We start from the raw sequence: 24,833 nt of genomic DNA, 5'->3' as shown, positions 1-24,833 counted from the left end.
ACCAGGGCAGGACAGTACTGCTCTGGGGTCCTAGGCTGGGGAGCTGGTGCTTATTTTGGCTGTAGGCTCTCTATTGTTGCTGCATGCAGTGGCTGGTCAGAGCCTGCATGTAACTGCACCAGGATGTGTCCCTATCTGTGTGAGTGCTGGCGAAAGTGTGAGCTTGGAGGGCTTTGCAGCTTGTCACAGCAGCACAGAGAGGGAGCCCAGACTGGTGAGTCAGAGGGCTCAGTGATACCCCAGTTCCAGGTGGAACCCCGGGGGAAACCTGTCACAATCACAATGGTCCCTTTTGACTTTAAAATTGATGCCCCTGGGCAGTCCTATGGCCCTCATTAAACTAGCAACTCCAAGTGAAAGCTGCCTGCTGTGTGTGACCCTTTCTGGGGGTACCCAGGGCTGAGAGGCCCCTGGCTACCACCTGCCCTTAGTGGGAGGAAGCCTCATCTGTGCCTGCCATGGGTCAGCTCCCGGGCTCCACTGGCCCCACTCTTCTCTAGGCCTCTGCAGGCCTCCTTTCTCGCTGCAGTTTAGCAACAGGCACACTGAACCCCCTGAGCTCTCTGCGCATCCCCCTGGAGTGGCCAGCCCCTTCCACTGGACACTGCATCTAAATAAACAGCACCCCACCCCACTTACCAGTTCCCCTCAGACGATGGTGCCACTTAACACACAGCACTTGGATGTGCTTATAGTGTAAACAAGCAAAAGTTTATTTGACATACAGTAGAGATTCACCTGATAGCAAATAGACATGTAGGACCAAGTGGTTGCATATAAAATCATAACCTGCAATCTAGAATTAGAGATGTCGGCCGAGTTAAAAAAAAAAAATTATTGTAAGAATAAAAAAAACCAGTCGTGATTTATCACTGTTATAATCACTCTGTTAAGAGAATACCAATTGAAATTTATTATAAATATTTGTGGATGTTTTCTACATTTTCAAATATATTGATTTCAGTTACAGCACAGAATACAAAGTATATAGTGCTCACTTTATATTATTATTTTTATTACAAATATTTGCACTGTAAAAAGAAACAGTATTTTTCAATTCACCTCATACAAGTGCTGAAATGCAATTGCTTTATTGTGCAAGTGCAACTTACAAATGTAGAATTATTTTTTTTACATAAACTACTCTCAAAAACAAAACAATGTAAAACTTTAGGGCCTGCAAGTTGATGCATGAAGGGGCATATGAATGTTTAGCATATGTGGCACGTAAATACCTTGCGACGCTGGCTATAACAGTGCCATGCGAACGCCTGTTCTCACTTTCAGCTGACATTATAAATAAGAAGAGGGCAATATTATCTCCCATAAATGTAAACAAACTTGTTTGTCTGAGCGATTGGCTGAACAAGAAGTAGGACTGAGTGGACTTGTAGGCTCTAAAGTTTTACATTGTTTTGTTTTTGAGGGCAGTTATGTAAAAAAAGGGCTACATTTGTAAGTTGCACTTTCACAACAAAGAGATTGCTCTATAGCACTTGTATGAGGTAAACTGAAAAATACCGTTTCTTTTGTTTATCTGGTTTACAGTGCAAATATTTTTTAATAAAAATAACATAAAGTGAGCACTGTGCACTTGTATTCTGTTTTGTAAGTGAAATCAATATATTTGAAAATGTAGAAAAACATCCAAAAATATTTATAATAAATTTCAATTGGTATTCTATTATTGTTTAACGGTGCAATTCAAACTGCTATTAATCGCAACTGTTTTTTGAATGTAGTTAATTTGTTTTGTGTTAATCGCTTGAGTTAACTGCAATTAATTGACAGCCCTATTTGGACCTAGGGTTACTTAACTAGTTACAATCCTGTCTTATGGAGCGATGCTCACCCAAAGGCCTTCCAGTGTCGTTGATCTGGGCATGGCTGAAAGACTTCTTCATGAGACACGTATCTGGTGAAGGATCATAGCCATGTATCAGAGGGGTCGCCGTGTTAGTCTGGATCTGTAAAAGCGGCAAAGAGTCCTGTGGCACTTTATAGACTAACAGATGTATTGGAGCATAAGCTTTCATGGGTGAATACCCACTTCCTCAGATGCATATAGTGGAAATTTCCAGAGGCAGGTATAAATCTGCAAGCAAGAATCAAGCTAGGGATAACGAGGTTAGTTCAATCAGGGAGGATGAGGCCCTCTTCTAGCAGTGGAGGTGTGAACACTAAGGGAGGAGAAACTGCTTTTGTCGTTGGCAAGCCAGTCACAGTCTTTGTTTAATCCTGAGCTGATGGTGTCAAATTTGCAAATGAACTGAAGCTCAGCAGTTTCTCTTTGAAGTCTGGTCCTGAAGTTTTCTTGCTGCAGGATGGCTACCTTGACATCTGCTATTGTGTGTCCAGGGAGGTTGAAGCCTTCTCCTACAGGTTTCTGTATATTGCCATTCCTAATATCTGCTTTGTGTCCATTTATCCTTTTATGTAGGGACTGTCCAGTTTGGCCGATGTACATAGCAGAGGGGCATTGCTGGCACATGATGGCGTATATTACATTGGCGGACGTGCAGGTGAATGCAACCTGCTGGGGTGTTGAGAGAGTAAAGCCATTGCTGAGTGATGACAGAGCGGGGCCGGCGAGCAGGATAGCTAGATGCCCCCCTCCAGAGCATCCCCTCGCAGGGAAGAAAAGCAAGAGGAATGGGGCAGCATGGTCAGTATCTAGCTTTGAAGCGTAATTGGTTCTGCTGCAACCCCGAACAGTCCCTGCCCCCGAGGCAGTGGGGCTGGGCGTGGAGAGCGGCGCACCCGCGGGAGGAAGCGCCCCTTGCCTGGGGGTTGGCGTAGGGTAGCAGAGCCCCCTTAGCTAGTTATAAAAGGAGATTTTGCCTTCGGCTGCCAGTTTCGTGATGAGGGCAAGTTCAAAGTCCGCGTTGTGCACCCCAGTCCTGCGGAAGGCTCCAGGGTTACGGTTCTCTTCCCAGTAGTGATGCCAGTTCCCACCGCTGTCCGCACCGTAACCAAACACTGACACCTGCATGCAAAGCAGGCAAGGTCAGCAAAGCCCCAGGGTTTTGCAGTTGCAAAATAACAGGAACCTCCCTCCCACGCGACATAAAATGAAACATCCGCCCCCCACACACATACCATACAGCTGCAGCTCCCATTCTGCCTGCCAGACGGCCAAGCCAAACCTGATGGCATTGCAACACTGGGCACCCAAGCACAATGCCTGGAGCAAGGCTCCACCCTGCAGGCTAGGAGCTGCCACTGGGGAGTGAGTGCAGGGCAGGCTCAGTCTGCAACCCCCGCGTCTCTCACTCTGAGGGCAGGGTCCCACCCACCCAAATGCCCTGGTGAGGGCGGAGGACTGAGAGAGGGGTAATTTGTGGTATTTTATTATGTACATGTAATAAAAAGAAATAAACAACATTTTTAATGGCTAAAACGAAATAACAAGAAATGCCCCCCAAAATTAAAAAATGTTATTTAAAAAAAAGGCACAAGGCACTAGGTCGCAGTAAAGGGCTTGCTGAGCTCCCCCGATACCACGGTGAGCTGCCCCGGGGCCACGCTGAGCTCCCCCCGATACCACGCTGAGCTGCCCCGGGGCCACGCTGAGCTCCCCCAGATACCACGCTGAGCTGCCCCGGGGCCACGCTGAGCTCCCCCCGATACCACGCTGAGCTGCCCCGGGGCCACGCTGAGCTCCCCCGATACCACGCTGTGCTGCCCTGGGGCCCGCTGAGCTCCCCCGATACCACGCTGAGCTGCCCTGGGGCCACGCTGAGCTCCCCCCGATACCACGCTGAGCTGCCCTGGGGCCATGCTGAGCTGCCCTGGGGCCACGCTGCACTGCCCAGGTACCATGGTACACTGCTGATAAAAGGGAAGCTCCTCTTATGGAGCAGTAACCAGTTAAAAGACAGGAAACAAAGGATAGGGCTAAATGTTCAGTTTTCAGAATGGGGAGAGGTAAATAGTGGTGTCCCCCAGGGATCTGTACTGGGAGCTGGGCTGTTCAACATATTCATAAATGATCTGGAAAAAGGGGTAAACAGTGAGGTGACAAAATTTGCAGACAATACAAAATTACTAAATATTGTTAAGTCCAAAACTGACTGTGAAGAGTGAAAAAGGGACCTCACAAAACTGGGTGACTGGGAAACAAAATGGCAGATGAAATTCAGTGTTGATAAATGCAAAGTAATGCACATTGGAAAACATAATCCCAACTCTACATACAAAATGATGGGGTCTAAATTAGCTGTTACCACTTGAGAAAGAGATCTTGGAGTCATGGTGGATAGTTCTCTGAAAACATCTGCTCAAAGTGCAGCGGCAGCAAAAAAGGGAATAGAATGTTGGGAGATCATTAGGAAAGTGATACAAAATATCATAATGCCTCTACATGGACCGGGGTGGCGTCCCAAGCCTCTGTTTGCCAGAAGCTGGGAATGGGTGACAGGGGATGGATCACTTGATGATGACCTGCTCTTTTCATTCCCTCTGGAGCACCTGGCATCGGCCCCTGTTGGAAGACAGGATACTGGGCTAGATGGACCTTTGGTCTGACCCAGTGTGGCTGTTCTTATGGTCTTATGCCTGGGTACCATGTTGAGCTGCCCAGGTACCACGCTGCAGTTTGCAGCAGAGGCGAGCAAGGGCACCAAGGGGGCCTACAGGCAGCCAGCTGCAGCAAGGGTGGTGTGAGCTGGCTACCTATGGTCTCAGCATGGAGGCTGAAGCTGGCATCTGCTCAAGACTCCTCTGATCATAGCATCTGGACAACGTCTGTCTCCATCCTTTCCTGCCTCATCACAGGCCAAGGGCATTGGCCCCACCCACTTGGACACTTACCTGATCACAGGTGTGCAAGGCAAAAAGCAATGCTGTGAAGCCCGTGGATGGATACCTCCCATGGTGCTGTGTCCACTTGTCATGGATGTATTTGAGAAAGGCAGGGTTCAGGATTAGCACCTGAGAGGAGAACAGAACAGGGCCAATGCTACGAGATTCTGTCATCATCCTACCCAGTACTAAGAGGCCATGCCCGGAAGCCGCAAACCCAGCCCCAGCTCACCGCTGACACTTCTGTGTGCGTCACTGTCCTGGAAGAGCTAGAGAATATCTCAGTGAGAGCCCATCTGGGATTGTGTGCACAGGTCAGGGCCTCGCTGATGGGGCAGAGATTAGTACCTAGAAAGGGTGAGCTTAATTCAATAGCGCTCCTGCCCTGATGGGAGCTACTTTGCTCTGAGACGAATGGCCCGTATTGGGTCTTGGCGCACTGTGGGCAGCTTACCACCTGGTGCACAGCAGGAGAACACGCACCACAGGGGCAGCCCACTCCTGAGAGCCTTCTGGGACGCTGTAACCAGCTGCTGCCGGAAACGGCCAGGCCTGGGAATGCTACGCTTGGCTGGCCAGGCGGCTCTGGCAGAGCTCTCGTGCCCTTTGCTGTTTCCGAGCAGCGTCAGGAGCTTGGAGCTCTGCACTGGCTAGCCAGGAAAGATGGAGGGCTCCTGCAGCCGGTTCTGAGGAAGACCTGCTCTGTGAGGCTGGGCGGGTTTGTCGCCTCAGTGACTGGATTCCTGGTGTGTCTCAGGGATCCCAGAGCACAACTGGCCATCAGGCCTTTAACATGCTGGAAGCCACTTGACAAGCACCTGCGCCAGACTCTTAACGTACAGACTTTGTGGCTCCAGCCTCCCATGCAAGCGGGTTCCATGGTTAGTCCTTGGCCACTTGATCAAAGTTTATGGAAATTCTTAGATATCCCCCGCCATTAAGCAGTGTCAGGAAACTGTAAATTTCTGGCAATGAATCGGTAAGGGCCTCCGATAACCATTCTCCCCACAGACCTGGCCATCCTCTACCCAGACTCAGGAAGCAAATGTCCAGAACATGAGATGGCTGGTGCTGGCTGTGTCCCCAGCCAGCCCTTACCTTGCTTTTGTCAGCTTTAATGAACTGTTTGACTCTTGTGTACGTGCTACAAAGGAAGAGGAAGTGTGGTCAGTGGAAAGTGGTGTCCTCAGTACCATACGCATGGCTTTCTTCTGGCCCTACCCATGACTTCTACAATCCACCAGGGATGAGGCTAATGCCTGAGCAGACCTTCTCAGGAGCTGAATGGCTGCCTCCTCAATGGTGCGTCTGCTGGAGCTGCTGTCTCCTTGGCACCATGCACTGACCTCAGCTCAGGAGGCAGGAAGCCTTTCAGCACAATGCCATTAAGCCACTGAGCCAGCCCCTGTGTGATGTGGCACATGTCTGAACACCAGTGCTGGAGCCATCAGCCATGAGACGTGTCCCTTCCCCGAGGTCTGTACAAATGTTCTCACCCTCTCTAACCAGCTTCAGGTCTGCCCTGTCCTTCGCCACCCTCTGGGGTTTAGTGAGCCAAGTCGAACGTCATGTCCGGCGTGTGCCCCAGCCTGAGGGGGAGGAGCCCGAGCCCCTCAACCTCCCAAGGGAGCCACTGAGCCCCCACAAGGGACGAGGCAGGAGCAATCTAGCTTCCCAGAGCAAAGCCCCCATCCTGGGGGGAGGGGCAGCGCCAGTGTCCTGGGGGGACCCCATCCCTCATTCATGGGTGGGGTCATCCTTCTGGTGGGCCTCCTGAGTCTCCTCTCCTTGGACACAGGGGTGAATCAGCTTCCACAAGTCAATGGAGCCTGGGCACCACCTAAGCCCCATCTCGTGTGGAGATTTGTGCTGTGGGCACACTGGAGCCCACTGCCCCATGGGATGAGCCAGCACCCCCAGAGCCACCTCAGGCCTTGCATCTTGGGAGGACCCAAGAGACTACTCAGCCTCCACCAGGGGCAAATGAGCCTCCTGCCTAGGACGCTGCCCTCAGAGGATCCCCCTCCCCCTCGGCAGATCAGGCCCCATGCTCACTAGCGCAGTTTCCCTGTGGAGAAGGCACTGGTCACCCATTTCAGGTCCAGTGCTTTAAAGGGAACCAGCACCAGGTGGACACCAGGCTGGAGGTCCACAGCACTCTCTGGGTACATAAAGTGGTGCGTTGTCCTCGTGCCAACATCCTCCTCGAACCCAGCAGTCTGCGCCCTGTTCATCCTGGGGGCATGAGGAGAGAGCACAGCTGAGTCTGCTGTAACATGCATGCTGGGCACTCCCTGCCTCCCAGGGGGCCCTTCCTGGCCAGCAGGAGGGAATGGGGCTCAGGGCCCACCATGGCCAGCTGGGTGGGGGATGGGGATCGGGGCCTAAGTTCCCTCTAAGCTTCATGGCCATGCAACCATGCAAAAGCCTATTAGACACCGCACAGGTGCTCAAGGCTGCGACAGGGAAAGATTCCTCCCCCAGCCCCAACCCAGCCTGGCCTGGACCTGCCTCAGCCGTGGGACAGGTGCCTCTCTCACGGTCCCAACCCAGCCGCGGCCAGAGCTGCTGCGGCGGGAAGAGGCGTGCCTCTCCCCAAGCCCAGGTGCTGCTGCAGGGAGTTCTCTCTCCCCATCACAGCCCCGGGGCAGCCTCACCCCCCACCCATCTCCACTCAACCGTCTGCCCCAGCCCTGAGCCCCTCATCCCTGGCCCCATCCCAGAACTCGCACCCCTAGCCAAAGCCCTCACCCCCCCTGTAACCCAAGCCTCTGCCCCAGCCCTGAGCCCCCTCCCACACTCCGAAACCCTTGGCCCCCACCCCCACCACATGAATTTTGTTATGTGCATCAGTATGGAGGTGATGTGTGACACATCACCTCCATATTGGTGCACATAACAGAATTCATTCTGCACCTGGCTGGGAAAAATTAGAGGGAACCCTGAGGGGCCTGCCCTGGCCACCTGGGTGGGAGATGGGGCTCGGGGCCCACCTTGGCCACCTGGGTGGGAGATGGGGCTCGGGACCCGCCCTAGCCAGCCAGATGAGGGATGGGGCTCAGGGCCCGCCCTGGCCAGCTGGGTGGGAGATGGGGCTCAGGGCCCGCCTTGGCCACCTGGGTGGGAGATGGGGCTTGGGGCCCGCCCTAGCCAGCCAGATGAGGGATGGGGCTCGGGGCCCGCCCTGGCCAGCTGGGTGGGAGATGGGGCTCGGGGCCCACCCTCGCCAGCTGCGTGGGAGATGGGGCTCGGGGCCCGCCCTGGCCACCTGGGTGGGAGATGGGGCTCGGGGCCCACCCTGGCCAGCTGCCTGGGAGATGGGGCTCGGGGCCTGCCCTGGCCAGCTGCGTGGGGGATGGGGCTTGGGGCTCGCCCTGGCTGGCAGGAGGGAATGGGGCTTGGGGCTCACCCTGGCTGGTTGGGTGTGGAGTGGGGCTCAGGGCTCACTCTGTCTGGCTGGGGGCTCAGGGCCTGCCCTAGCTGGGAGGGAAGAATGGGGTATGGGTATTGCAATGGCTGGGAGGATGGGCTGGGGCAAGGAAGCCATCCTGGCCAGCAGGGAATTGGGGGGCTAAGTGGCTGGGAGCTGGAGCTGTCTGTCATCGTGGCTGGTGCTCACTGGGGCTGCTATCCCAAGCTGGCTGGTTTTTTACATTCAGATGTAGCCCCAGAGCTGTGTCCCGCTCTCCTCCAGCAGCTCCCAGGTGAGCTGAAACATGGTGCATGAGGGAAGACAGTGGGAGATGGTGATACAGATTCCAGAGAGTGCCTCCTACACGGCCTGGGAACTCCTTCCCGCCCAATGACCCGGTGGCCGAAGGGCCGTTGGGCCCTCAGCAGCCTGGCTGCAGTGCCGGGTGCCTCCTCATGGCTTGTTGGGAGGGAACAGCACCGTGAGATGCCCCCGGGGCAGGACAAGGTCCCGGGATCATCTATGCCTTTGCTGGGGCTCTACCCCAGGTCTGTGGGCAGAGCTTTACTCTGCTCAACCAGAGCGGCTGCAGGGGGCTGGGCCCATTGGAGAGGCGGCAAAAGAACAGGGGGTGAGCCAGCTCTGTCCCACTCACCTCAGAACCCAGTGGTGGGAGTCGATCTCTCTCCCGTGGTGGGAGCCCCTCAGGCGCCCAGAGTTCCCCACCACTGCACACATCCTGCAGCGGGAGATGGGCCGAGCATCCATGGTTGGGGATGGAAGAATGTCAAACATTTGTTGGATTATTCCCTGGAACTGGGCACTGCTCTGCGAGCCCTGCAGCTTCTAAAGGAACAAGAACAAAGCTATGGCATGTCCGTGGTGCCACCGAGCCCAATGTCCAGAAGGCAATGCCTTCTCTGCAGAGGCCAGAAAGGCTGTGAGCCCAACCCAGCTGTGCTCAGGGGGCACACAGCATGCCCCAGCTCCTGCTCTGCTACACCCCCTTTTTGCAGTGGAATGGCTGGGGCAGTCCTCCCCACCCTACCTGCGCAATTTTGCCCAGGGCTGCCCCAAGCTCCTTGCCAGCGGAGTTCTGCTGGCCACATGGGTGCATCTCCACTAGGTATGTTGGTGGAATGAAGTTGGGAATTTTTTAATAATATGTATGACTCTGGTGTGTGCCTCAGTTTCCCTGATACATTGCATGGCTACCCAGTAGGGGACAAGGATTAAGTTTGCTCTCAGGGCAGACTAAGGGACACAGGCACCAACTTTCCAAAGTGCTCGACTTCTGGGTCTGCCCTGCCCCTGCCCCACTTTACCCCTTCCCCCAAGGCCCCACCCCCTGCCCCACCTCTTTTCACCCACACTCCACCCCCACCCCACCTCTTCCTGCCCAGTTCCACCCCCTCCCCCTAGCTTGCCACATTCTCGCTCCTCCCCCTTCCAGCCTCCCTGAGAAACAGCTGATCATGATGGGCGGGAGGCACGAGGAGGGAGCAGAAGGTGCTGATGTGCGGGGCCCGCCGGCAGGTGGGAAGTGCTGGGGCATGGGGAGGATCTGATAAGGGGGCTGCCAGTGCATGCTCAGCAGCCACCTACCATTTTCCCCTGTGGGTGCTCCAGCCCCAGAGCACCCCCAGAGTCGGCGCCTATGGGTCTGTGCGCCACCTCCCTGTCTGGGTGGACTGAAGAGTCATTGAGGAACTGGTTGAAATTCATCCCGTTCAACAACGGGGCCAGCAAAAACAATGCAAACTCCAGTGCCTCATGGATTTTGCTGCCTCTCAGCAGGGAAGTCGGGCGGGGAGCCCAGTTTACGCACACAGGACCGGAAGGGGGGCCGGGGGGCTTCTGGAGGAAGCTGGGAGTTCTCTCACCTGGGAACGGACACAGAGGATCAAACTGAGAGAGAGACAGAGCCTGAAAATAGGGTTCACTACAGCATGGCTGGGGCTCTGGGCTGAGCAGACTGGACTGTGCTAAGCTTCACTTCTCTGTACTAACCTAAGGACCTCCCATGCTGCGCGCCAGGGGACTAATAAACCCAACGGGTTTGAAACTGGTTTGAAATGCATCCGATGATGTGAGCTGTAGCTCATGAAAGCTCATGCTCAAATAAATTGGTTAGTCTCTAAGGTGCCACAAGTCCTCCTTTTCTTTTCACTGTTTGAGTGTCCCTCTGAATACTTGGTGAGGTGCATTAATCCCTGCAGAGCGGACAAGTCTCTCCCAGGAGTCCGTCTCGGTTGGACTCGCTGAACAGAGCTCACAGAGGTTCAATCTTAGGAGGCAGTGAGGCCAGGTGTCCTACCCTGAGGGAAGAGCGAGACCCTGGGGGTCTGGCACATCAAAGGGGTTCCTCCAAGAGACTGCTCCAAACCTGGGGGTGTAGCAGTGATCTTGTGGCACCACGAGGTAGCTGACACACAGCCCCATCCCGATGCAGAGCGGGCCAGCGGAGCTAACAGGCCAAGTTAAGGCTGATGGGTTCCCTCGACCTGTGACCTTCTGGGAACGCTCCAAACAGCCTGGCTTTTCCTTGGGTGTGAGTGACTCTGGGTGAGCTAGCTCAGCTCATGGGCCCCTTGCTGCTCCCTGCAGCTCCCACTCTCTGTGCGTGCACCGGGCCCCCAAAGTGGCTCCTGGCTGAGCTAAGCGCAGCTATAGAGGCAGCTGCAGGCGTCAGAGCAGGGAGCTGCATGCAGTGGACAGATGCAGCCACCAGGGACTTGGGAGGGGCCAGCTGAGCAGTTTGTCCTGCAGACCGGCTGGTAGATGTGGCTGCCCTTTTCTACCCCAGCCTCCTCCTCCCAGAGGGATCCATGTGGGGGCGACAGGAGCACAGAACAGGCTTTCTGCATGGGCAGCTGCTTGGGGAATGTGAAAGCGCCCTGGCCCTGGCCCTACGCCCCCCAACCAGGGAGCACGGCAGCAGGGGGCAGGCACCCACCCCCACAAGTTTCTGCTGGCATCGTCAGCTGCTACAGCCTGTCTCCTGGGACCAGTCCTACAAAGGAGCCAGCCCTTGGCACTCAGAGCATCCCTATGTTTGATACCCACCCATGCCATGGTGTCATGCCCCAGGCCTCTGCTTTGCCCTTGCCACAATGCTCTGAGGAGCCCAAGGATGGGCTCTGCCGCCAACAGCCGCAGTAGGAGATGCCTGTATTGGTTTAACGGCTGTGACTCTGTAACTCACCAGCCACCACGACAGAACGTCTGGGGCGATCTCGGAGGTGTGCATCGTCAGCAGGGGATTTATCACTGAGTCGTACCGTTCGTTAAACCAGGCTGAGCTGCCGAGCTCCACAATACAGCTGACGCAGCCACAGGACTGGGCCTCTGAGACAGACGCGGGCCCTAGTATGTCTCCAAGGCTCCAGAAAGAGGCTGAATGCCCCAGGTACAAGGACTGATAAACCTGCCACAGGGCAGGCACCATGCACAGGGCTGTAGCAGCCCACAACTTCTTCCAGTGCAGCATCTTTCACTCCACCAGCTCCTCCCAGTGGGTCCGTGTGCGGTGTTCAGGGTCACTGCCTGTGGGCATCTGGGCCCAGTCGCAGTTTTCCTGCTCTTACGGGAAGAACGGGAGCCTTTCCTGGGTAGCTGGACATCCCCAAGAACAGAAGGAAGGGGTCAGTATGTCCAGCACACTCAGGAGCCACTGGAGGTTTCCAAGCCCTGATCGCAAGTCAGCGTTAACCCAGCCTGGCACCAGTCCCCCACAGCTCTGTGCAGGGGGTAGCTTCTTCCAGGCGTTGGCTCTCTCTGTCCCAGCCTGAAACAGACCAGATAAGGAGTATCAGTACAGAGGACAGTGCCAGGGGAGAGTCTTGCTGTGACTAGCCATCACTCAGGACAGTCTGACAACACTGACTAGGCTGAGGACAGGAGGAGGGGATACCTGTATGGCAGAATTAAAGGGCTCACTGCATGGTCTGCAGCGGAGTCACACTGGAGCTGGACTGGATGGAGGGGTCACACCGCAACTGGCACTGATTCTGTGCCAAGGTAGTGCAGAACTGAGGCTGCAGTTTTCAAACTTTGGAACCAAAAGTTGTGCACCTACATCCAGATGACATCTTCCAGCGCTGGGGGCAAGCGAGGTGGAGGCAGAGCCCACCCTGCTCCCTACAGTGCCTGTGAGAGACTTACAGACCCTCCTGTTCATCTATGTCATAGCCACATCTGTGGGTAGGTCATCACTATGGGACCTAGATGAGCCACAGGGGCAGAGTTAAGGTGGTTTGAATGTTCTGGCTTTCATGTGTTTCTTTCTGTAATTAAATGCTCCAATATGTTTTTCTAAGTAATGTAAATATCTTAGTAATTTATTGTTATGGTATTTTTTTTCCTGAGAATATGAACCCCTCTGTCATGAATAGGGAGAAGGGTAGCAACCTTTATGTATGCAGTAGCATAAAATTCCTCCTTGGCAGCTGTACAGGATTGCCTGACCTCTAAGGGGTTAAGCAGTTCAAATAACCTAGTTGGAACCTGACCAGAAGGACCAATGAGGAAAGAAGACACTTTCAAATCTGGGGGTGGGGGGGGGATTTGTTTGTGGTTCTCTTTTGTGGTTCCCTCTCTGGATGGAGAAAGAAGCCAAGCAGGTATAATATCTCCCAAAAATATACCTGGAATAATCCATCTAAAACCACAGAAATTGTAAGTAGGGCAAGGAAATGCGTTAGGTTATCTTTCGTTTTGACTTGTGAATTTTCCTATGCTACAGAGGTAGTTTTTTTTCCCTGTTTTTGTAACTGTGAAGCTGAGCCCAGAGGTGAAGCCTCTGTGTTTAAAATCTTTTTATTATCCTGTACAGTTACCTTCCATCCTGATTTTGCAGATGTGATTCTTTTACTTTTTTCTTTATAAATATCTTTTTTTAAGAACCTGTTTGATTGCAGTGTCCTGAAGACAAAGGGTCTGGTCTGTGCTCACATTGCTAAGGCAACTGGTTGGTATATTATTCTCAAGCCTCCCCAGGAAAGGGGGTGAAGGGGCTTGGGTGGATATTTTGCGGGGGGATAGGGGTTCCAGGTGACCCTTCCCTGAATTTTTGTGTAAATCACTTGGTGGTGGCAGCAATACCATCCAAGGACAAGGAAAGGAATTTGTGCCTTGGGGAAGTTTTAACCTAAACTGGCAAAATATAAGCTTAGGGGGTCTTTCATGAGGGTGCCCACATCTGTACCCCAGAGTTCAGAGTAGGGGGGGAACCCTGACAGCCTCAAATCTACATTTAATGCAGAGTCCAAGCAGAGAATTTAAACACACGTAAGTCAAGAAATTCAAACGTTATGGTTCCAGAAGCATTAACAGCCCCATTTTCCAGATATGATATATGCAACAAGTGCAATGTGGGGGCACCAGCCTTGCTGGGGGAACCTCACCCCTTTGTTTAAATTCTCAGCCTTTGTGTTCCAGTGACATAGGCTACCCATGCAATTTCCTTTGAAAAACAATGTTGGTCCTTGCTCAGCTCTGGCTAAGTGAGGCCCAAAGACAATCCCCTCCACTGCCTCAGGAGGCAGTGGGCCAGGAACAAATAAACCACGTGCACTGCCAGCCCACATTTTCCCCTGGCTTTGGCACATGCACAGCGGGACCCTCACGCTACCATTCCCAACAGAGAAGAGTTCCGTGTGTCATGTGACAAACCCAGACCTTCAAAGCGTTGCAGTTTCAGGAACACTCAGCTATGCCAAAGGACTCCAGCCCCTGGTGAGGATCCCGAACGAGGGCGCAGCCATTCTTTTAAATTATTTCGCGGCCAAACCCTCTCCAGCAGATAAGATCAGAAAAGAAGGATTTCCCACCCACTGTGCCCTGACTCAGAGAAGCTAAAAGTCTTTTGCATTAAGTCCCCAGATATTAAGTCCCCTTTGAGCTGAGCCCCAGAATGGGAAGGGTCCTCCCAAAAGGAAAGAGCAGGCCTCATCTTGTGTGTGATGCTGTATGGTTGAATAGTATCATTATATCAGTGATATTACCACTGCTAGACAATTGCAACAAATCATATACAAAGCATGTCATGTGAGGTGTCAATGGAAAAGTTAACCATTCACAACTCTCTTCTTTTCTTTTCTTATTAAACCTTTAGTTTTTAGTTACGAAAGGATTGGCGTCAGCGTGATTATTAGGTAAGATCTGAGTTATATGTTGACCTGGCTAAGTGGCTGACCCCTTAGGATTAGAAGGACCCTATATTTGATTAAATTGGTTTTCAGTAATCACTCATCATACAGTCCAGTGTCTGGGTGGTGAGCCAAGGGCTGGAATGCCTAAGGAGAGTGCATTTTTGACTTCTTGTTAGCCAGTGTGGTGAGACAGACGTTCACTTTTGTTACTGGCTTAGTATAATCTAATGATAGGCTAACCAGCAGTTTGGGGTGAGTCTGCCCTATTTTTCAGTGGTCTGTCTGGAATCTGGTATTCTCAGCTCAACTGAGGCACCGTGACAGCCTGACTCCCACTTGAGTTCAGCAGGAGTTAGGCACACGTAGCACCTGTTAGTATTGGGCCACCCCCACTGAAGTGCTCCAAGCATGCTGCCAGGCAACTGCTGTCACCCTGAGGCTCACAAGAAACACCTGGAAGAGTTTGAAGAGGATGAGGACCTCTGGGTCCAGATCCAAGGCTGCAGCCCTGTTATTCATAGGGTATTAAAGAGTACCCTGCAAGGCACTGGGCTTTCCACCAGAAATAACCCAGCTGCTGAAGCAGCAGGCCTATTCATGTGAGCAAGCGGGCAGATTGGTATTCAAGACCCCAGGAAAAATGAGAAGAAATCCCCCAGATGGTGCTGCCCCAGAGCAACTGACATGCTGCTCCAAGTCTACCCTGTTGTTGTGGTCCACTCTGGTACCAAAAGAGAGAGCTGAATGTCCACAGAAGGTTGTACCTGGTTGTACCTGGTGGGTCTGGGTCTGTGGTTGTTCTCCTGGGGAGAGACGGACAGGGTAGAGCTATGCTGTAAGAAGTTTTGGGCCAGGTATGAAAAATCCTCAGTATCATACCTAGAAACTACTCATTTGAAACCCCAGGTATGTAAGTAGATCAGGAAATGTCTAGGAAGACGTGATTAGGTTTCTCTCTCTTTATTTCTTTACGGCTTGCGGATTCCTCTGCGCTAAGCTCAGGTGCTTTTGTTTTGCTTGTAACCTTTAGGCTGGACCTCAAGAAAGTGATTCTTGGTGCTTGTTTTTTTTTTTTTAATCTAGCAAAAGCCTAAGTTCCCAGACGTATTTTCTTTCTTTTTTTTTATTAATAAAATTTACCCTTTTTAAGAACAGAATTAGATTTTTGTGTCTTAAGAGGTTTGTGCACATGTTTAATTAGCTGGTGGCAACAGCTAATTTCCTTTTTTTCTTTTTCTTCCTCAGCTTGTGTGTGTGTGTGTGAAGGGGCTTGAGGGTACCCCTCAGCAAGGAATTCCAAAGTGTACCTTCCTAGGTTCTCAAAGGGGTTCTGCACTCGGGTGCTGGCAGCATCTACCCATCCAAGGTCAGAGAAAAGCTGTGACCTTGGGAGTTTAATACAAGCCTGGAGTGGCCAGTGTTAATTTTTAGAATCCTTGCGGGCCCCCACCTTCTGCACTCGAAGTGCCCTAGTGGGGAATTAGCCTTGACAGAGGCAATTAAATGTCCAGGCACATGGATCCCCAGTGCAGAAGTCTGGGGGGGTTCCATAGTAGTTAAGACAGAAACAACCTCCTGTATAATGCAGGTCACTAAATATCATCCACTACAGAAATGATGTGGACAAATTGGAGAGAGTCCAGAAGAGGACAATGAAAATGATTAGGGGGCTGGGGCATATGATTTACAGGGAAAGAGGCTGAGGGAACTGGGATTGTTTAGTCTGCGGAAGAGAAGAGTGAGGGGGGATTTGAAAGCTGCTTTCAACTACCTGAAAGGGGGTTCCAAAGCGGATGGAGCTTGGCTGTTCTCAATGGTGGCAGATGACAGAACAAGGAGTAGTGGTCTCAAGTTGCAGTGGGGAAGGTCTAGGTTGGATATTAGGAAAAACTATTTCACTAGGAGGGTGGTGAAGCACTGGAATGCGTTACCTAAGGGGGTGGTGGAATCTCCTTCCTTAGAAGTTTTTAAGGCCCGGCTTGACAAAGCCCTGGCTGGGATGATTTAGTTGGGGATTGGTCCTGCTTTGAGCAGCGGGTCGGACTAGATGACCTCCTGAGGTCCCTTCCAACCCTGAGATTCTATGGTTCTATGATCCTGGTACCCCTGGTTTGAGCCCAAGACTTGAACTAGACCAAAGCATTTCAGTCCTCAGGAGACTAAGCTGTTCTGTGCAAAAGGCAGAGAATGGGAGCAGATGAGGGGGCGAGGCCTTGTTCCTAGGGAACTCTGGACTTTAAAGGCCTCACTCTCCCCCGCCATCTGCCCAGTGCAATGGGAACTGACCCTTCCCCTCTGCACTTGGCCACGCCGTGGGCCTGAGTGAAGCCCAAGCAAACTCTGCTCCTCTGAGGAAAGGCGCAATCAATGGAGAGCCAACATGGAGTGGCCGCCTCCCCTAGAACTGCAGCCCTGGTGGCTGGTTTAAAACAACAAAGAGACAACCCAGGCTGGAGGTGCCCCCACATCCAGGAACCTGCTCCTCACCTGTGTGAGTAGGGCAGTCTCCCTGCCCCTCCCCGCAGCCTGCCAAGATGCTGGGCATGCAGGTAGGGCCCATGTGCTGGCACATGTCCCTGCAGACTGCATTACAAAGACACTGCTGTGCCAGGGCAGAATGTAGGCCCCGCTCTTGCGCTGCTGGACACTCACCTGGGCGGCACCGAGGCGTGAAGATGACAAGTGAGCGTCCCAGCCTCAGAGGCTGGGGGCTTCAGCATGCGCCTTGCAGCTCCCAACTCTCTCTCCTCGCTCACTGCGCTGGGCAGGGCACACACTTCCGTTTTCTGAACAGAAACTAGCTGTACAGAGCACAGGGGAAATCTGCAGCCCACAAGACTGATGGCAACTGAAAACAGCCTGAGGAGCGTGCGCATTGAGGGCTGACTGACGGCACTCCAGGGCCACCAGAGCAGGGCTCAGGAGAGCTTGTGCTGGGCTGGGTGACTCACAGAGAGCTGGGGGGTTTGGGGAGCTATTACTGTGGGTGCTTTCCAAGTCACCCCTCAGAGTGGGTTCTGGGACTGCCACACAGCTCCCATGGAGCAATCCTGCATGGGCCTGGCCTCCCCTGGCACCCTCGGGGAGGGAGAAGCCAGAAGATCCTGCAAAGCTACATGGATCTCAGCCCCTTGGCTGCATGTACCCATGCAGCAGGGCTCCCCAGACTGCCCCACAGGGCCCTCTGTGCCAGGGGCCAGGCACAAACCTGCTGCCCCTGCCAAGGGGATCTTGTGGCTGATGCCCTTCCCCCACTGATGATCCGGACCCCATAGGATCCCAGAGAGCAGCACATGCCGAGGAGGTGCTATCCCCTTCCCCCAACCCCCTGCAGGGGTGCCAGGGTGGTGGCCTCCCACAGCACAATGTCCAGGCCAGCATGTGCCTCCTAGGGCACTGCAGGCCTCAGTCCCACAGGTATAAAGGTCAGTATGTTCAAAATCTAATGGCTGGGTGTCACGGAGTCCCCGGGCGATGCTCTGGATCTGCTCCCTATGAAGCCAGGCAGGACTCTGGGGGAGCCTCCTCTCTGTGAGCAGCCCGTCTGCAGGACACACAGCTCCCACAGCTTCCACCTTCCTGGGTCTGACCTCGGAGCATTCAGCATCCTCTGCCCCTCCGTGCACTTCCCGCAGCGAGTCCGCCCAGGCAGTTTCCTGGGGAAGCCAGAGGGTCCTGCCCCCCAACTTCGCAGTCAGACGTGACTCTCAGCCAGCCAGTAAAACAGAGGTTTATTAGATGACAGGAACACGGTCTACAACAGAGCTTGTAGGTATAGAGAACAGGACCCCTCAGCCGGGTCCATTTTGGGGGGTCAGTGAGCCAGACAACCAAGTCTGCCCTTCACTCCATGTCCCCAGCCAGCCCCAAACTGAAACTCTCTCCAGCGCCCCCTCCTCTGGGCTTTGTCCCTTTCCCGGGCCAGGCGGTCACTTGATTCCTTTGTTCTCCTACCCTTTAGCTCTCACCTTGCGGGGGGGAAGGGCCCAGGCCATCAGTTGCCAGAAGATAAGAGTGTAGGACATTTGTGTACACTGGCTCTTTGCTCTGCAACAATATATCCCCTTAGCCCACCACCTAGAGCTTTAAGAAATGCATTGGGGAAACTGAGGCACCCCTACAGTACTCAGAGGAAGCATTAAGAAAGGTCCCACTTCGTCACACTGGGTTTGGGACGCGCACATGCACCCAAACGACATCTCCCATGCTGCACCATGGCCAGGGACTACCACGATTCTCTGCCTGCCCTTCCCAAGAGGAAGACCACAGTGTGCCACGGGAGACACAGTCAAACCCAAAGGTGAGCGGGAGCACAAGCCACCTGAACGCCAGCTCCTGGGAGGCACCGCAGCAGCATCCCCAAGTCAAATATTGTGGTTTTTCAGCTGAATTCTTTCCATTTTTGGCCTTTTTTTTGCTAATTCCATTTCCACTGAAAAAAACCCAAATTTTCCGAAGAACACCGAGACGGAAATGAAGGCTCCCGTCATGTGCATTACATTGCCCACGTCAAGGCCCAGTTTTCATCCGAGTGACCGCTCCAGCCTGAGCACCGCCTGTGCCATCCCTGCTGCCTTCCCGCGGGGGCTGATGTACCGGCTGCTCTCGACGGCTCGGGCTGCTCAGCGGCACCACCGCCTTCGGTCACTGTGCAGCAGAGCCAGCAACACAGGCGGGGAGAGCCAGAGGCACAGACCCACCCTTCCCAGGGCACTGACTGCTGGCCCCAGTCACACCCAGCCTTGGCTCACCCTGTCGGCGCTGGGGGCCGAGGCTGTGCACGGCCCTGTACGGGGATGCTGGGAACGTGTCAGGAACAGAGGAGGGCAGAGGAGCAGCAGAACTCCGAGGGAAGAAGGCTGTTATTGGAGATTCATAGATGGGGGGGGGGAGAGGCCATGCTTCCAGCTGCTTCCCAAAGCCCTGTCCTGCAACTGCAGTGCAAGAAAGGGTGGCAGCAGCCAGCGCTGGGTGAAACTGCCAGTTCCTGGCACACATCCCAGCTCAAGGGAGAGGAGCTTGGAGGCTGACTGTGGGTCTTACCTTGCCCCTCTCAGACCAATGACGCGGCAGTGTGCACTTGGCTTTGGCAAGGGCCTACCCCTCTACCTTGCCCAGCCCACCTGCAGGGTGGCAGTTGCTAGCGAGTATGTGAATGGCTTTGGGGCTTGTTAGGTGGGGGTGGCTACAGGTCCCTTGGATGGCGCAAGCTGCTTTGGAGGCAGGGTTTCCCCAGCTGAGGCCTGGGATTGTGACAGTGGGAAGAGGCGGCATGTGACCCAGGTGTATTCAAGTGCCAGATACCTAGGGGAGAGGCAGAGCCACTCGGCCTCTGTGGCTTCGTCTGCTGTGGGAAAGGATATAGTGCTGGCTTGCGCCTGCAAAGCGGAGCAGGGTGGGGGTGGGGGGGGGTCTCTTTTTGTCCCTTTCTTCTCTCACGTTTTAGCACTTAAATGAGGAGTGTGTGAGACAGAGCAGGTTGCAGCTTCTCTTGGAGGGCTAGGAGAGGTCCTTTCTGGCAGTGCCTCCCCTACAATCTGTCTGCAGCAGAGCCCACAGCTGCAGCAAGGACCCCAGCATCTCTTCTTCACACATGTGCAGCTGAACTCAGCTGTCTACGGGTCTTTGACAGGTCCAAACACCAAGCTGGGAGGGGAGCTAGGAGCAGAACTAGGCATGGGGGGGGATGTTAAGATAGGAAACTCTTAGGTTCAGACTCTGGTAATCTCCCTGGCAGTGAGATGTACTCAGCTGGGGAACGAGCTCTCTGGGAAATGGAGGAAGATGGAGCCACTTGTTCCCTGTGGCTCATTGTACCGGGACACTTCAACAGCTGTGCAGATAATTCCTCTGACACAATGGGCAAACCCGCCTCTCCACCCAGGTCCCACACCACTGGATTCTGGAACAGCAAACACAGTCATACCCTAGACTGGACCCTGGGCCTGGAAGTGGACATAGAAAACACGAGGAAAGTGCCATCACTTGGCACATTTAAGACTAGACTGAAAAAAGCCGGCAGTGACTCTTGTCCCCTAACCTTCAATGGCTGGATTAGATGGGATCCTAGGGGCCTTTTCCACACCAGGGTAGAGGTGGGCTTGGAAAGGAGGCTGGAGAGAGAAACTGGAACATTCCTTCCTTCTGTGAGACCCAGTAGTGGACAGTCAGTATTTACTGGTGACTGGGTCACACCCCAGAAGCTCATGGCCTCAGCACTGTTCCAGAGCTTCTAGCAAAGAATGGAGCAATTCTCTGAACCTTCTGCAGTTCAGAGAGCACCAGCCCTGCAGGAGAGGCTTGCTCGTGGTGCCGGGTGAGTGCTGGCTAAACTCTTGGAGAGGAGGGACTGAACCCAGGACGATCCCCAGTTTAGATGCACTTGTTTCCAGGGATTCTGGGGTAACCACTTTAACTTCCAAACAGTAGAGCTGGAGTACAGGTAGGGAAGGTTGTCGTGACTGGAGCACAGGGAGTGAAGGGTACGTGCTGTTCAGGAAAGACAGAACTTAAAGGCAAGGGAGGTGGAGTAGCATTGTATGGTAATGGTGAGGTAGACTGTAAAGAAATTAGAAGTGATGGAATGGATGAGTCAGTTTGGGTCAGAATCACTTTGGGGGAATAAAGATAACACAGGCTCCACTGGGACAGTGCTTGGGGTCTGCTACAGACCCCAGGATACAATCTGAATATGGATAGAGACCTCTTTAATATTTTTAATGAAATAAATACCACTGGGAATTGTGTGATTATGGGAGACTTTAATTTTCCAGATCTAGACTGGAGGATGAGTGGTAGGCCCAGATTTTCCTGGATGTGATAGATGAAAGATTTCTTCAGACTGAATCAACAAGTGATGATGCCATTTTAAATTTAGTATTGGCGAGTAGTGAGGACCTCGTAGAAGAACAGGCTGTAGAGGATAATCTCGGTTTGAGTCATGAGCTAATTCAGTTTAAACTGAATGGAAGGATCAACAAATATAGGTCTGCAACTAGGGTCTTTGATTTCAAAAGAACTAAATTTAAAAAATTAAGGGAAGTAGTTATGGAAGTGGACTGGACTGAAGAACTCAAGGATCTGAATGTGGAGGAAGCTTGGAATTAATTTAAGTTGAAGTTGCAGAACCTATCTGAAGCCTGAATCCCAAGCAAGGGGAAAAATTTGTAGGGAAGGGTTGCCGACCAAATGGGATGAACAAGCATCTCAAACAGGTAAAAGAAAGCAGAAAGCCTACAAGGAATGGAAGATGGGATGGATCAGCAAGGAAAGCTACCTCTTGGAGATCAGAAAATGTAAGGAAAAAGTGAGAACTGCAAAAAGCCAAGTAGAGCTGGACCTTGCAAAGGAAATTAACACCAATCATAAAAGGTTCTATAGCCATATAAATAAAAGAAATTAAACAAGGAAAGAAGAAGTGGAACCGCTAAGTACTGAGGAAGGAATGGAGATTAAAGATAATCTAGGCATGGCCCAACACCTAAACAAATACTTTGCCTCAGTTTTTAATAAGGGTAATGAAGAGTTTAGGGGTAGTAGCAGGGTGGCTAATGGGAATGGGGAGACAGAAGCAGAAATCACCACATCCAAGGTGTAAGTCAAATTCAAACAGTTTAATGGGACCAAATCGTGGGGCCTGGACAATCTCCACCCAAGAATATTAAAGGAACTGGCACATCAATTTGCAAGCCCAATAATAACCATTTTAATTGACTCCATAAACTCAGGAGCAGTATCCTATGACTAGAAAATTGATAATATAGTACCTATTTTTTTAAAAGGGAAAAAAGTGATCCACGAAACTACAGGCCTGTTAGTTTGGAAGGTCTTGGAACAAACTTTGAAAGAGAAAGGAATTAAGGACATAGAGGTGAACCGTAATTGGAATGGAATAGAACCTGGTTTCACAAAAGGTAGATCGCATTAGACCAACCTGATCTTCTTTGAGAAGATAACTGATATTTTAGACAAAGGAAATGCAGATCTAATCTACCTGGATTTCAGTAAGGCATTTGATACAGTTTCACCTGGAAAATTATGAGTTAAATTGGAGAAGATGGGATTAATATGAGAATTGAAAGGTAAGGAACTGGTTAAAGGGGAGGGTACAATGGGTGAAAGGTGAACTGTCAGGCTCGAGGGAGGTCACTAATGGAGTTCCTCAGGGATCAGTCTTGGAACCAATCTTATTTAACATTTTCATTTATGACCATGGCACAGTGGGAGTGCACTAATAAAACTAGCAGATGACACAAAGTTGTGAGGCATTGCCAATATGGAGGAGGACCAGAATATCATACAAGAAGATCTGGAGGACGTTGAAAACTGGAGTAATAAAAATGGGATGAAATATGATAGTGCAAAGTCATGCATTTAGGGACTAACAAGAAGGATTTTTGCTTTAAGTTGAGGACATATCAGTTAGAAGTGACAGAGGAAGAGAAAGAGCTGGATGTACTGGTTGATCACAGGATGACTATGAACTGCCAATGTGATGTGGCTGCATTAGCCTGTAAAAAAAGGCTAATGCAGTCCCATAATACATCAGGTGAGGTATTTCCAGTAGAGACAGGGAAATGTTAGTACCATTATACAAGTCATTGGTGAGAACTCCTCTGGAATAGTGTGTGCAATTCTGGTGTCCCATGTTTAAGAAAGATTAATTCAAATTGGGACAGGTGCAGAAAAGTGCTACTTGGAGGATCAGAGGATTGATGCTTTATGAGAGGAGACTCAAAGAGCTTGGCTTGTTCAGTCAAACCAAAAGAAGGCTGAAGGGAGATATGACTGTGCTCTATAAATACATCAGAAGGACAAATACCAGGGAGGGAGAGGAGTTATTTAAGTTAAGGGCTAATGATGGCACCAGAACAAATGACTATAAACTGGCCATCAATAAGTTTAGGGTTCCAGTTAGACAAAGGTTTCTAATCAACAGGAGTGAAGTTCTGGAACAGCCTTCCAAGGGGAGCAGTGCAGACAAAAAACCTAACTGGTTTTAAGACTGAGCTTGATACGTTTATGGAGGGGGTGGGATGATGGGACTGCCTGCGATGGCATGTCGCCGATCTGCGACTGCTAGCAGCAAATATCTCCAGTAGCTGGTGATGGGATACTAGGTGGGGTGGGCTCTGAGTTACTTCGGAGAAGTCTTTCCAAGGTGTCTGGCTGGTGGGTCTTGTCCACATGCTCAGGATCTAACTGATCACCACATTTGGGGGTTGGGAACGAATTTTCCCCCAGGTCAGATTGGCAGAGACCCTGGGGTTTTTTGCTTTCCTCTGTAATGGGGGGAACGGGTCACTTGCAGGTTTAAACGAGTGTAAATGGTGGATTCTCTGTACCTTTAAGTCTTTAAATCATGATTTGAGGACGCCAGTAACTCAGCCAGAGAGGTCTATTACTGGAGTGGGTGGGTGAGGGTCTGTGGCCTGTGATGTGCAGGAGGTCCGACTAGATGATCACAATGGTCCCTTCTGGTCTTAAGGTCTATGAGCTCTCTCCTGTCACATGCCCCTGGCCACTGGGAACACTGATCAGCGTTTTTCTGTCCCCACACAGCTCCGCCGGTGATTCCAGTGGTGGCAGCGTTAGTGGAAAGAGGGCTCTGAACAGGGCTGGTACAAATGCCGGAGCTAGGCTCCCGCTCCCACTAGAAACGGCACTGGAGCAGAAAAACAGAGACAGGAACTGGTGCAGTTTCTATGGGTCCGGGTGTCAAAGTGGCTGCCCAGCTGAATGACTGGTTCAAATGGGAGAGTGGAAAGAAGCCTGTTTTGGGCAGCTCCCTGGCTGGCATAGTGGACAGGTTTGACTGGAATGGGGCTTGGGACTTGTTTGAACCTGAGTTAACTCACGTTAATTGGGAGGAGAGTGGATGTTAACCTGGACACTAGGGCTGTGTGGAACAGACATCTGTGGTGTGTCTAGAGTGGCATTTACTATCCAGTTAATCAGCCGTCAGTTATCCCGTGTTAAAACAGGCCCCAAACTCTGGTGTCCCTAAAGTGGCATTCTCCCAGCTTTGGCCACTCCCAGCCAGCACCATGCAGTGAGCGCCTCACTGCTCTGCGGGAGCCAGCACACTGAACAGCTGGAGCTGAAAGCAGGACTCAAAGACACCCAATAGGATACTTGATTGCAATTCAGGAGACAGGCAAAGACCTGACCCCTCCAAGCCCTGCTCGGGGCCCCGTGGGCAGTACCACATGCTGTGGGCCTGAAGGTGAGAGTCACAAGGCACAAGAGATGAAACAGCACAAGCTTGCCAAGTGTGTTCTCTGCAGGAAGCCTGCTGAAAACAGGGAGTCTGGGGGATCTGCACTTCGAGCAGCTGAGATGCTCTTTCTTCTGTCAGCCATCCAGGTCCTATTCACTCAGCACATAAACAAACGATGCTGGGAAGACGCCTTTCCTGTGGGGCTGCCCTTCAACCCAGCCGCTCTGTGAAGAGAAAAGCCAGCAAA

General features: G+C 52.2%; 2 protein-coding genes across 3 annotated transcripts in view; both read right to left on the bottom strand.

Annotated features, from left to right (window-relative positions):
* Positions 1–2,818: 2,818 nt before the first annotated feature.
* LOC311529277 (CMP-N-acetylneuraminate-beta-galactosamide-alpha-2,3-sialyltransferase 2-like) lies at positions 2,819–17,107 on the bottom strand (the record flags this gene model as incomplete). Its single annotated transcript, XM_084645145.1, has 7 exons — positions 17,020–17,107; positions 11,421–12,002; positions 8,871–9,061; positions 6,859–7,038; positions 5,902–5,947; positions 4,813–4,932; positions 2,819–2,986 (listed from the first exon to the last, which is right to left on the bottom strand). The coding sequence occupies exons 2-7, from the start codon at positions 11,703–11,705 to the stop codon at positions 2,819–2,821; spliced, it is 990 nt and encodes a 329-aa protein (XP_084501271.1). The 5' UTR covers positions 11,706–12,002; positions 17,020–17,107.
* Positions 17,108–18,091: 984 nt separating this feature from the next.
* The window catches only part of LOC311529646 (arf-GAP with SH3 domain, ANK repeat and PH domain-containing protein 1-like), a gene marked incomplete at its 5' end in the record, with an annotated part of 119,014 nt that continues 112,272 nt past the window's right edge, over positions 18,092–24,833 (bottom strand). For both annotated transcript variants that reach the window (XM_084645775.1, XM_084645776.1), the window contains one exon: positions 18,092–24,810. In XM_084645775.1, coding sequence (XP_084501901.1) covers positions 24,736–24,810 — 75 coding nt within the window. In that variant the 3' untranslated portion in view covers positions 18,092–24,735. The remainder of the gene's footprint in view (positions 24,811–24,833) is intronic.

This window comes from Lepidochelys olivacea (assembly GCF_965140295.1).
Source record: "Lepidochelys olivacea isolate rLepOli2 genome assembly, chromosome: 13".
Classification (NCBI taxonomy): domain Eukaryota; kingdom Metazoa; phylum Chordata; order Testudines; family Cheloniidae; genus Lepidochelys; species Lepidochelys olivacea.
This window is presented reverse-complemented; position numbering and strand designations above follow the sequence as displayed.